At 39.2% G+C, this 14,170-nt stretch overlaps 1 protein-coding gene across 1 annotated transcript in view; it reads right to left on the reverse strand.

Annotated features, from left to right (window-relative positions):
- The window catches only part of LOC126100206 (ribosomal RNA small subunit methyltransferase NEP1), a 46,974-nt gene extending 38,624 nt beyond the window's left edge, over nucleotides 1-8,350 (reverse strand). Inside the window, exons 1-2 of the mRNA XM_049910767.1 lie at nucleotides 8,120-8,350; nucleotides 4,223-4,375 (exon numbers count right to left, since the gene is read on the reverse strand). Of these exons, the coding sequence (XP_049766724.1) occupies nucleotides 4,223-4,375; nucleotides 8,120-8,263 (297 nt within the window). The 5' untranslated portion in view covers nucleotides 8,264-8,350. The remainder of the gene's footprint in view (nucleotides 1-4,222; nucleotides 4,376-8,119) is intronic.
- Nucleotides 8,351-14,170: the final 5,820 nt, after the last annotated feature.

Here is a 14,170-nt window from a genome sequence, read left to right on the forward strand (position 1 = left end):
TGTGCACCGCCGCCGTTAGTGTCAGCCAGTTTGCCGTGGCATACGGAGCTCCATCGCAGTCTTTAACACTGGTAGCATGCCGCGACAGCGTGGACGTGAACCGTATGTGCAGTTGACGGACTTTGAGCGAGGGCGTATAGTGGGCATGCGGGAGGCCGGGTGGACGTACCGCCGAATTGCTCAACACGTGGGGCGTGAGGTCTCCACAGTACATCGATGTTGTCGCCAGCGGTCGGCGGAAGGCGCACGTGCCCGTCAACCTGGGACCGGGCCGCAGCGACGCACGGAAGCACGCCAAGACCGTAGGATCCTACGCAGTGCCGTAGGGGACCGCACCGCCACTTCCCAGCAAATTAGGGACACTGTTGCTCCTGGGGTATTGGCGAGGACCATTCGCAACCGTCTCCATGAAGCTAGGCTACGGTCCCGCACACTGTTAGGCCGTCTTCCGCTCACGCCCCAACATCGTGCAGCCCGCCTCCAGTGGTGTCGCGACAGGCGTGAATGGAGGGACGAATGAAGACGTGTCATCTTCAGCGATGAGAGTCGCTTCTGCCTTGGTGCCAATGATGGTCGTATGCGTGTTTGGCGCCGCGCAGGTGAGCGCCACAATCAGGACTGCATACGACCGAGGCACACAGGGCCAACACCCGGCATCATGGTGTGGGGAGCGATCTCCTACACTGGCCGTACACCACTGGTGATCGTCGAGGGGACACTGAATAGTGCACGGTACATCCAAACCGTCATCGAACCCATCTTTCTACCATTCCTAGACCGGCAACGGAACTTGCTGTTCCAACAGGACAATGCACGTCCGCATGTATCCCGTGCCACCCAACGTGCTCTAGAAGGTGTAAGTCAACTACCCTGGCCAGCAAGATCTCCGGATCTGTCCCCCATTGAGCATGTTTGGGACTGGATGAAGCGTCGTCTCACGCAGTCTGCACGTCCAGCACGAACGCTGGTCCAACTGAGGCGCCAGGTGGAAATGGCATGGCAAGCCGTTCCACAGGACTACATCCAGCATCTCTACGATCGTCTCCATGGGAGAATAGCAGCCTGCATTGCTGCGAAAGGTGGATATACACTGTACTAGTGCCGACATTGTGCATGCTCTATTGCCTGTGTCTATGTGCCTGTGGTTCTGTCAGTGTGATCATGTGATGTATCTGCCCCCAGGAATGTGTCAATAAAGTTTCCCCTTCCTGGGACGATGAATTCACGGTGTTCTTATTTCAATTTCCAGGAGTGTAGATTTTTGTTTGCAAATTATGGCAGTGTGAATGAGAAGAGCATAGCTACGAGTGTTTTATTGACTGAAGTTTAATACACTAAATGAATGGACATTATCTTTTACTGCAAAGGATCTATGTCACGACTAGTTCATTTTGTGTGACAATTAATTACAAGCAATCTGCAGGCAGTAGCCACACAGTTTCATCATTTGATGGGCGTGAACTGTTTATAAGTTGTCTCCATTCAAAAGATGTTATAGCCTTCACATTTTGTAGCAAGAGAGGCAGCTTACAAGTGGTGCACAGTATAATTGTTTGCAATTTCTGAAGTTGTAAACCGTGGACAGGAAATGTACAATTTTAAAATATGCACAACATTAGGGTTTTAGCATGCATGCAAATTAAAATGGTTATTGACTCCTGCAGAAAACAGTATCTACAAGTGAAATACTAAACATCACCAATACACCTTCTCAAACTTTATACATCAAATAATATGTCACTCGATCAATACAACTGCTTAAATACTTCTCAGTTTAACTGTCACATGTCCATTTCTCATGATTCTTTCTCCAGATACCTTGGTCAGCTCAAAAACACTGCTGATTCCACACAGTCACTACTGATAGCATTGGCAACACATCACAACAGTGCCCCAACCGTGAGAAAAAGACACATTACTACAAAAAATGCTAGAAGGTAAAGTTTACCGGCTAGCGCATACTGAGCCAGAGCATACAAGTGTCAAGGAATGAGTTTGGTTTAGCAAATGGCCTTCTTTGTAATTCAGTCCCTGTGCTATAGAGGTATCATTCCATTCAGTTATGTTCCTCCAACACATAACCTTAAAACTTAAATGCATTTCCTTGAGCTAAATTATTCCAGCAGTTCAAAACAAAATGAAGCACATTAACAATCTGTTGTGTCTAGACAAGACAGTCTAGACACAAGGTGAGGTTACCGAAAGGGCACGCGTCAACTCACGCCGACTGGCGTGAAGTCTGGAACAGGATACGTAATGAATGCTATAAAGAAAAGTACATAGCTGATGTGATACTTAACTTTTAATCCATCATTTGTCTTGATGATACAAGTGAGACTCTCTCCAGATATGGTTAATGGCGCCTTGCTAGGTCGTAGCCATGGACTTAGCTGAAGGCTATTCTAACTGTCTCTCGGCAAATGAGAGAAAGGCTTCGTCAGTGTAGTCGCTAGCAAAGTCGTCCTACAACTGGGGTGAGTACTAGTCCGTCTTTCTAGACCTGCCGTGTGGTGGCGCTTGGTCTGCAATTACTGACAGTGGCGACACGCGGGTCCGACATGTACTAATGGACCGCGGCCGATTCAAAGCTACCACCTAGCAAGTGTGGTGTCTGATGGTGACACCACACAATCACCATCTACACAACCTACACAATACTCTGCAATTCATAATTAAATGCCCGCCAATCCAAAATTTCAGCAAAATTCATACTCTGTCACACTGCCTGTCCTCAATTTTTGGCACGTTTATATACATTCATCGTCATAAGAAAACTTCACCCACAATGGCAAAGCATACTGCTACTACTGTGGCAAGCAGATAGGTGGCACTACACATGCAAAATGATTACACTAACAATTTAGAAGGGCAAACATTTAAGGAGCAATAAACGTTTAAGGTGCTATACGGCCACAAAATTATGTGGTCCTATGGTGTGAGGTCCCCACAGTTGTATATACAAGCATCCAGATGTCATGGCCAGAGCTATCCTGGTCTCAGATGTAATCCTGTGATACTCTGTCCCGTGTCACCCACATCTGAGTGCAGTTCCCACATATCATTTGGTGGAGGTGGAGTCCCAATGAGACATTCCATGACAACCCGGTCGTTCTCGATCAGGAAGGGGCTGGGGATGTGGCAGAGTATCGACAGCTGTAAGCTACACTCTGGAGGCGGTAGTGGTACAAGGACAAGCATTGTCCTGTGCAGACAGGGCAGGGACACAGGCATTCACAAGCGGTGGAGCCACTAGTTGCAGGCCCTCCTCTGTGCAGCTGTCACGGAGCTTATTAGGTACACTAATGATGAATAGGTATTGTAGGATATTGCACCCCTCACCATAGGACTGGGCTGGTGGGACATGTGATGGGACATCACAAACCGCACTTTGTGCCACTTCCTTCTGCAGACCTGGTGCTCTTGATCCCAAGGCACAAGTGAGACCGGAACTAAAGGTGACCCACAGCCAGTCTGCGGGGTCCCCCGTCCACCGTAGCCCATATTGGGCGAGTCGGGGATGGTACAGTGGGGGTGTGAGTGACACACATTGTAACGACCGGTGTGCAGTGAGCCTCGCGTTGTGCAATTGCCTACTGGTGGTAGTAGCACTAATGGGATGATGCCGAGAAGGCAGGACAGCATGGCTCTTATTGTTGTCAGGTGGATAATCCACCAGTCCTCTCTCCTTGTGATGCACGTCGGACATCAAGATCCCACACGTTGTGTGCGCATGCCTTCCTGCATTCATTGCCACCGACAGTGGGCAACAATGGTGTCTGTACGACCAATGTGGTGAGCTACAAAGATATGACTACCAGCTCTCCTGAAGCCTCAAGATGCAGCCTTCTAAAACTCACCTTGCTGGGTAACCTTCTGTCATACGTATGACCTCAGAATAGTTCACATCCAGTCGATACACGAAAGATGCTACCTTTTGTACAGGCCAGCATGGTTGTTTGAGGCACTCTTATTTCAACTGGCAGGCAAGACGCCACGGCCCCACCCACCTTCCCCAAGTGCACAACCAACAGTGCAAAAGTAATTGTCGGCATAGCTGGTGGTGTGTGCGTACCCACCTGGTTTCCAGTGCTTCGGTTGGGTCCTTCTGGATGCAGCTCTTTTTATGATGATCAGTGTACTATTGTAGTCTTTACATAACTTCTGCTGGGCCTTTTGTTTTTCAGTCATAGAAGAGCATGAAAATTAGCTGAAACATATTTACCTGAAGGAGTGCAGCCCTGTTGAGTGGGCTATCCAGCAACATGAGTAAACACTGATGTGTGATGTCTGGCCTACAAGTTCCAGGTTCTCTGTTGTGCTTTCTGAGTATATGCGCATGATCATCACAATTTAGAAGTTCAAATGTATTTCCCGCCTAAAAAAGTAAAACAAAGCAATTTATGTATAGTACAGAGAATAAACATAGTGGTACCAACACAAAGGCAATATAAAATCAAAAGGTTACCGAGGTTAGAAATACAGAACACTATCATATACTTTGAGTGATCAATGACCAAATGATTTTACAATAAAAAATAATTTTCCACAGTTTATGTATGAACATATTGTAAATAAAAATACTTGGTAAAATGCTCAGGCATTTGATACCAGTTGTCAGCTTTGAGTTGTAACATCATGTGTGACATTATTTGTTTACAGTGTGATGTTTGTAGCCACCCAGAGATTAAATATTACCTATCACTATCTTAGTAACTGGTGAAAACAATGGTTACATTTTACTTGAATTCTGCAGATTATATGTGTGTCATTTATGTTTATTTTGAACTGTTAAGTTGTGCCTTATGGTTGTGTGACAAATGTATCCACTTTTTTTTCCCCCTATGGTATATTCCTTTGGTTCTTATACAGCATACAATCTGTGTTACAAGGTTTGATTTTTAGTTTGTTATTTTGGTCTGTGATCTCTCTGTGTTATTTTTTGCAACATGGAACCAAAATTAACCTTCAATTAGGCATGGAACACTGAGACGCGAAGACTCAGTCTTTATGTCATAGTGATACTGACACACTATTTTTGTTACCTATCCTATGATGAACATAAAATGTACAAAATTTTTGTTTCTGAATGTTCAGTAATTGATTGGTTTTCATTCTGTGTTTTCAACTGTTTGGTGAGTTACATTAGTTTACTATAGTTCACCATTTTTTCAAATTTTTTGTGTTATCTATATTTATGAGTCTAGCTCCCTCATTCACAGAAATTTGGTGTCTGGTAAGTTTGCTTCTGTTTCGTTGAAGCCGTGTTTGTTGCACAAGTTTTTGCCTTTCCATACTGGTATCTGTATTTTAAGTTGAGCTATATATAAATCAATTGACATTGGTAATACATCCTCTCTACAGTTTTTTTGCAACTTTTTGCTACGTGTATCAGTCTTCTTTTTGGCTTTTTGTAATACTATCTATTTTAGGATTTTTGTATCGGCATCTGGTTTTCAAGTTGAGGTGTATCGGTTAACTGATTGTCAACATCTTTCATTAGTTTTCATAATTTTTCACTACATGTATTGGTCTTGCGTCTTTCTTTTGGCCTTTTTAGTGCAGTCTGTGTTAAGATTTTTGTACTGGTATTGGTTTTTCGAGCTGAGCTATACAAGTCATGTAATGCTGCTGATACCAGTTATAAGGTGTTTATTCTGATTGTGCTTCATTTATCATGTTTCTGTCATTGTTGCACCTTATGTATTATTGTGATTTTCAGTTGTGATGTCAGATATTGGTTTGCCCGCACCCAAAATCCCCACAGTAGTTCTGCTAGTGCCAACATTTATAAGATCTTATGTTCACATTTTTGCACCATGGAAACATTTAAAGTTATTGGTTGCCATTTTGAAATCATGTTTGCATTGTATCTCAATGCTTGATGTGACGTCTTTGTGCAAAACACACGGATGGTATCAGATGACCTGGTTTACATGATTTTCTGAATTTAACTTACAGTTTTACTTTCTACAATACAAATCATTAAATCCGGCATGAACATGGAGGTCAGGCTAAGCTATAGATCAATCTTGTTACCATAACCTTTATTTAGCATTCATATTTCTTGGTTTACGGTGGTCCTACTATCACACATTGTCTAGTATCGGAGTATACAAAAAAAGACAAGCACAAAATAAATAATTATTTAAAATTAACAAAATATACAAAGAGTACATAGAGAAAAGTTAGTAATGGCTGACACAAAGCATTGATTAAGAATGCTTTGAAACCAGGAATTCGCTACAAGCAGAAAACTGCCAAAAAAAGTGAGGGGGGGGGGGGGCAATCCTTGTACAGCAACATCACACGAAACAACAGCAAGCTGTGCTTTCAATGCATTGTAGGCTATTTTTGTGTTCCACTCATCTTCCAAGAATTTACCAGGTTCATGGCTTGCAGAATTAGTTAATTAGCCACTCAGAAGAGAGAGAGAGAGAGAGAGAGAGAGAGAGAGAGAGAGAGAGAGAGACAGAGATTGTACAAAACTAATGCATCTCATATCTCGTGCCAAAGATCACAAGACATTGCATCACTTGCTAAAACAGCATTATTTTATGTGAGCATCTGCAAGGAGAGGTAATTTTATCCAACCTCACCTACAGTTAACCACACTCATTTTGCAACTGGAATATCATCAACATTTTTCAAGTCTGAAATGGGTGCACATGCTACAACAAGTTTCACCAAAGCCAGTCAGCTCACTGACAGTGTAGAAGCAGTTTACTATAGAAATTTCCTCTCACTCCTCTAAGTCATGTATGAGGGGTGACACAAGAGAATGACACAGAGACTGTAAAATTTTGTACTTAGTAAATCCGTTCAGCTGGTGACAGTTACTAATAAAGTAGACACCAAAATGAATCCAGTATTCGTTTCGACCTCAGCTCAAAACATTTCTCGACTTTTTTTTCATTTGGCTGCACAAATAATGCATCACTGCTGCTTTCTGCCAAAGGGCAATACCATGCCTGCAATAAAATCTTCATCCTGTGGCAAAGAGTTAGTCAGTTTTGATTGAACTTTTCACAGCACAATCACACAGTTCAAGGTAAAACAAATACTAATATGCCATGACAAATAGTACTTTAGTAAAGTAAACAGCCACTGTTTGTTGCATTACAGTCCAGGTTATTTAGGAGACAAAAATAGTTAAGACAATTAATTCACGAATCAAGAAGCTCCAAAACGGAAAATTCAAAAGGAGAAAAAAAAATAAACAACCAAGTTTTTCTCCTCTCACTACTGCAACAGAAATAAGTCTTTTACGAAATAGGTGTCTGAAGTTCAGAAGTTCAAATTATTGCAGGTAATATTCTGAAGAACTGGGTTCCAATCGAATCCCTACTTTCATCATTGCCTGTGGGTGGTTTGGAATGGATCTATTCTGTTAGCCTTGGCTGACCACACGAAAGAACGCGTCCAAATATCAAAAATTTACAACCATTACTCCTGGCCATTAAGTGCCTGTTGCAGCTGACACACTTCTAACACGAATTGAAAAAGTAAAAATAAAATTTTCAAAAATGACAGACTCATTCCAGGTCTTTGATTACACTCAATATAGCATTATTAACTGTGCATTACGGTTATTTCTAAAACAGCAACTTTGTCCATTTTGTCAAACGGCACACACTCGCAATTCTCCTCTTCCATGCAACAGGGGGTTAATAGATCTAAAATTCCTTGGCGGATTTGGACAACACAGAAACACCTGTAACGTGGACCCAGAGCGTCCTATTTGCAAAAAACTGTATTAATATTCGACGGGTAATGAGGCAAAATTGGTCTTCGCACGTAAGGCCTGGTGCTGATGACAGGACCTTGTGAAATACGAATATCTTGCGCAAAAAAGTCCTGTTTTGTTCCTCATTTATACAAATCACATGCGGTTTTTATATACAAACCAACATTGATTACAATAGCAACGACACATGCACCTGTGGATCCCTCCATGCAAATACATCACATGGTCAAAAAGTTGTGGGCCTCATTAATCTCTTACGTAAATATTCAATGTCAGGGAACCATAAAATTTATTTATTTAATCTACAATATTCCTCAGTAGCACAGACGTACACTTATAATCACGGTACCCCGCCGATAAAATAGAAAAACAAACCTTCACAGACTCCAGTTGAGCTCCTTCTAAAATTACAATCAACCTCTTCTCTTGGTTTTTAACGTGAGCCACCTCAAGATGCTTGGGCACTGGATCAAATTCGTGCTCGTCTTCTTTGTTCTCAAACTTCCTCTTCTTACCCATCGTGATGATCGTGCTATATAAACAAACACGTGTTAAAATGTGTAAATAACATTGGATTCGCTCCGATCAAGGAATACAGGCAAAGAAATTCCACTTTATAGTTTTATCAAAGAGTATTCTAAACATTTCAGTTAAGTTACCAAGGCCTGTGGAGGCTGATGTTACAGCACGTGTGATATAAATTACGACTATAGAGTAGAAATATATCTGGAGTAACCGTTCAGAAGCGCAAAACAGATTTTGTGCGGTATGGAGCACAGTACTCTTACATGTCAGAAATACAAGGCCAATGATACGATACGGTCCGACATTTGCGCTCCTAGTGGTCTGGCAGTGAACTTCGAATTTCGGAAAATACGGCACTGTATTATTACTTTGCAAAGTACGAGTGCTAGATGATCATATTTTTCATTTATACTTCATGGCTGGATTTGTTGGTAAAGTATTGTTGTTGTGGTCTTCAGTCCTGAGACTGGTTTGATGCAGCTCTCCGTGCTACTCTATCCTGTGCAAGCTGCTTCATCTCCCAGTACCTACTGCAGCATACATCCTTCTGAATATGCTTAGGGTATTCATCTCTTGGTCTCCCTCTACGATTTCTACCCTCCACTCTGCCCTCTAATACTAAATTGGTGATCCCTTGATGCCTCAGAACATGTTCTACCAATCGATCCCTTCTTCTAGTCAAGTTGTGCCACAAACTCCTCTTCTCGCCAATTCTATTCACTACCTCCTCATTAGTTATGTGATCTATCCATCTAATCTTCAGCATTCTTCTGTAGCACCACATTTCGAAAGCTTCTATTCTCTTCTTGTCCAAACTATTTACTGTCCATGTTTCACTTCCATACATGGCTACACTCCATACAAATACTTTCAGAAACGACTTCCTGACACTTAAATCTATACTTGAAGTTAACAAATTTCTCTTCTTCAGAAACGCTTTCCTTGCCATTGCCAGTCTACATTTTATATCCTCTCTACTTCGACCATCATCAGTTATTTTGCTCCCCAAATAGCAAAACTCCTTTACTACTTTAAGTGTCTCATTTCCTAATCTAATTCCCTCAGCATCACCTGACTTAATTCGACTACATTCCATTATCCTTGTTTTGCTTTTGTTGATGTTCATCTTATACCCTCCTTTCAAAACACTATCCATTCCATTCAACTGCTCTTCCAAGCCCTTTATTGTCTCTGACAGAATTACAATGTCATTGGCGAACCTCAAAGTTTTTATTTCTTCTCCGTGGATTTTAATACCTACTCCGAATTTCTCTTTTGTTTCTTTTACTGCTTCGTCAATATACAGATTGAACAACATCGGGGACAAGCTACAACCCTGTCTCACTCCCTTCCCCACCACTGCTTCCCTTTCACGTCCCTCGACTCTTATAAAGTATATCTATTTGTAAAACCCAATATTGCAATTTCGACTTCGTGGCTGTTATCAAGTGGAATTTATGTTCCTAATTACGACCTTCTTTCAAATATCGCACACATTTCAAATAAGTTTCTTGTATTCTGCTTAATGTTTCCTCTCACCTGTAATATTAAGTGGGGTACATGATTTCATATTTGTTTTTGTTTCATATTAAACAGAAGCCAGTGTCGATGTATGATATTCTGTGAATCCATGCATATTTGTTACTGCTTATGTACTGTCGTGTGAACTGCTCTTTTTAAATGCACTGTAAGTATTCTACGTTATTTTTGGTCCCATTCGTTTTTCGTACTCTCACATTTAATGAAAGCCATTCAAATTCTCGTTGACTTCTGCTAAAATGTAGTGTTTGCAGTACCTGTTATTTATGTGTAAAAAGATTTGCAAGATTATTATCGCATTTTCAGCATCTGTAAGGAAATGCTCTAGTCACCAAGGCTACAAAGCACATATACTTGTTTACATCTACATTCATACTCTGTAAGCCACCGTGAAATACTTGACCATCAGTGGCAAGAAGCAACAGCATTCAAAGCAGAATTATATATTCGTTCCATGACAAGATGTAACAGTAATACAGCTGAATACCAATAACTGCAAAACTTGGTGGAATGGAGTTCTCTATTAAATCCTAGAAAGTACAGGAACTGGGTGCAAACATAAATAAAGTAGAATAAAAGTAATACACTTAATATGTCTTTAAATCATACTGTTCACACAGAGATCTAAAAGTAAAAAAAAAATTTAAAAAAAAAGCCGGCCGAAGTGGCCGTGCGGTTAAAGGCGCTGCAGTCTGAAACTGCAAGACCGCTACGGTCGCAGTTTCGAATCCTGCGTCGAGCATGGATGTTTGTGATGTCCTTAGGTTAGTTAGGTTTAACTAGTTCTAAGTTCTAGGGGACTAATGACCTCAGCAGTTGAGTCCCATTGTGCTCAGGGCCATTTGAGCCATTTGAGTAAAAAAAAAAAAGCCTCAAAAGCCTTCAGAGCACCATGTGATGAAACCAGGTTCTATTTTATATGAAACAAAACTAAGTATGGAATCATTTATCCCACCCAATATAGGCCAATTCACACTTGCCATCAACGAGAAGTGGTCAGCAGCTGGAAACGAAAAATACAAGTTATTTTGTTACTTTTCTTCAAATGTTTTCACTTTAACCATCTTATCGAATATTTTCGCAATTTATCAAAGTTTTCACTGCTTTTTTCGAAACTATTTTGCATTTACCGATCATTTCCCTATCAGTTCTTCAAAATTTCAACCAGTTTCCATGATATTTACATGAAACTTCACATTTTCATTACCTTGGAAACTGAGCTAGAAAATACTAACTACAACTACTCCAGATAAATTATTTCATACAAAATTGTTTTCAAACTGCAAAATCAGTATCATGAAATTCATTATAACTACCTTGTTTCTTCCTTCCTTTGTATGTCACTTTAATAAATTAATCTTCAAAAAATTGAAATTTAAATCTACTGATTTTTTTAAATAATTGTTTCGCCAGTTAATTTTCTATTTGTTATTGAGCTACATAAAATTTTTTCGCTATATTTAGTACTCAGGTAACCTCTTCCAGAAGATCTATATAAAATATCTACTTCTCACTCATTAATTTTCTTTAACAGTTTTGCATTGCGTACACTGCTGAGATTTTTAAGTAGAGACTCCATTTATACAGAAAAAATTTAATAAGATAAAAGAGAAGTTGAACGATTTGAGTGAAATAAGTGTAATTTGAAGGAAATCCTGAAGGATACTTAATTTTCTCTCTTCTTTTTCTCATATTTCGTACCTATAGATATTTTTTGCATCATGCTGTCCAGGTTCATTGCTGTGATGTCGTCATGATTTGCAAACTTGGTGATAGCTGTCATCTACCATTTGTACCCATATTCCTTAATTTGAGGGGGCAGAGCTGCAATGTGATGATTGATGAACTCAATCACTTTGGGTTGCTGGCCCATCTCCTGGCGCTCAGCCACTGCCAGAAGCTGATATAATCATTCAGATTGTCCTTATATATTACCTAACTGAAAACTAAGCCTATCTGATAATATTATGTTTAACTTCATTAACTATATATAAATATGATTATACAATGATCATCGAAAATAATAATAAGTAGTTTAAATAACATAAGTTCAAAGATTAAATCATTTAAATCTGTTAACAAATAAGTGTAAAATGTTTAAATATGTCTTGCCAATTGTGAAGATTCTCGAAATACGTGAAATTTATTTTTAATCATTGAAATTAGTTTTAACCATTAAGAAAAGAGAGTAAATAACGACATTTAGAGATCTGAAGCATAAAAATTGGTCAAAAAACATAGTACTAAGTTTTTCACTGCGGATGCGTTTAGCAACTGCCTCATAATGACATAAAGCGTGTAGCAAGTTAGAGATAATTGCAGAGCGAGACATAGATAAGGCAAAGCCTCAATGGAACTAAAAAGACAAAAACACATGTAAGGCGGAGCCTCACAGACCTAAAATGGAAAATAAAGATAACGCCAGCGCAGCACTCATATAGCTGCTCATAGGCCATGCTTCAGTCAGTTGAGTTATTTCTGTCAGTGAAGCATGATGTACACTAATGTCTGCAGCTGCAACCGAAATAAATCGATAAATAAAACATACAAGATTTAAACATTCTCAGATATATTCTATGTTGTGACTCATATGTAAAATTTTTCTTTCCATGCTTAATTGTGTAGGCAAGTGTATCAGCTGTTATAGTAGCATTAAAACTAGAACATAATTTCATTGCTGCTTTTTGTGTCGTCACGCTAGCTTTTCTACATGTCACATTTATGACATAGATAGGGATCATTTGTTAAGCAATTATATGGACTTTATATCAGTTTTTGCTTTGGGGTTGTGTAACTCATTTAAAACCATAAAATGAATCGTATGCATTCACGTAATTGTCTGATGGCTTTAAATCCCACGTTTATTGCAGAAGTAATTCTTTTCCTCCATTTTTTAAATACAATGTCCATAGTTTAACACAATCATATAATGATGTATCAACCGATCGATTATTTTTATGTCTAATTTAAACACTGAAAGAATAAAATAAAGTATATCAAACACCATTGATGTATAATAATTTGTTTTATCTGTCCCAAAATTTTTCTTACCACTAAATCCTATCTTTGTAGACAGAAGTTCATAAAAAGAAATCTATCTTTGGATTTTTCAATACAATTTGTCACTGTTAAAACTTATAATTAGCTTCATATGTAGCAACTGGGATTCAGATTACAATTTCATTTCGTAATGTATCTCTTATTTCGACTCCAGCTTTATTATAATCAGACCATCTAAAAACGGCATCATTTTGCACTCGAGTTAGAAGTGTGACAAACAGTAAGATTATCTTCACACATTCCTTCTTGATTATCTTTAAGAAAATTTCCATAAATTTCCGGTGAATATAGACCTTCATTTTTTGCCCCTATTTTATCATTGTTTAGTACATGTCTTTCCATACGTAGTTCATCAGTAAGAGAAAAAGTCAAATGTAATAAAACTGATGATGAAACAAAAGGATGTTCCATTCTACATAAAATATTATTTCCTTCCTTTATAGTGAAAAAAATCAAATAGTTTTGCTAAATATTCACCAATCAATTTTTTATTATTTCCATCATATATTGGATAACCAGTTCCATGAGCTGCAAATTTTAAAACTCTTGTAAAATTGAGAATTATCTGGATGTAGCCAGCCATCACCAATACGAATGTTAATTTCTACATCTTTGTTAGTGTAACCTCCCCCTCACTTACCGACCTTAATGACAGTGAAAAATGAAACCGCGTGTTTCTAATGGGAGTTTTGGAAAAGCAATCGTCACCGAAGTTAACCTGTCGGTAAAGAGGGAGGAAAGGGTTACATCTAAATGAAAGGAAAAGTGCTAATGAAACTGGTGGAAATTAATTTTGAAAAGGGGTAAAGTTAATAAAGAAAGTAAATGTGCAGCCGTTACATTAACAATTAACTAGCGGTAATTAGGTATTTGAGATTTGGGGGAAATTACGCTCGCCAGTCCTAAGGACAATTACTATAGTAACTGAAAAAGAAAGGTTATTACACATATAATTAGTACTAGAAGTGTGGCAACTGAAGGTTGACACATGTAGTGCGAAAACTGAAAGTTTGTCAGAAGTAATAAATTTCGCTACACTCTGGCTTAATTTAGCAAAAGAATTAATAAAACAGGAAAATCGAAAGTTAATTTAGTGACTGAAGTTAATAGTGAGCTTTCTTTCTGTAGCACATCGAAATTCAGTAAAATACGGTTAGTCTTGGACTACCTCAACAATCATTTCAAAAGCTACTTGAATCCACGCAATTTAGAAATAAGAGATTTAACTTTGAACTTGAATTAAATGATTCTGAACAATTAACAATAGTAAAGTTTAGTACGTACCAAGCTGAGCTGCAGTCA

Source organism: Schistocerca cancellata, chromosome 9 (assembly GCF_023864275.1).
Source record: "Schistocerca cancellata isolate TAMUIC-IGC-003103 chromosome 9, iqSchCanc2.1, whole genome shotgun sequence".
NCBI classification, from domain to species: Eukaryota; Metazoa; Arthropoda; class Insecta; order Orthoptera; family Acrididae; genus Schistocerca; species Schistocerca cancellata.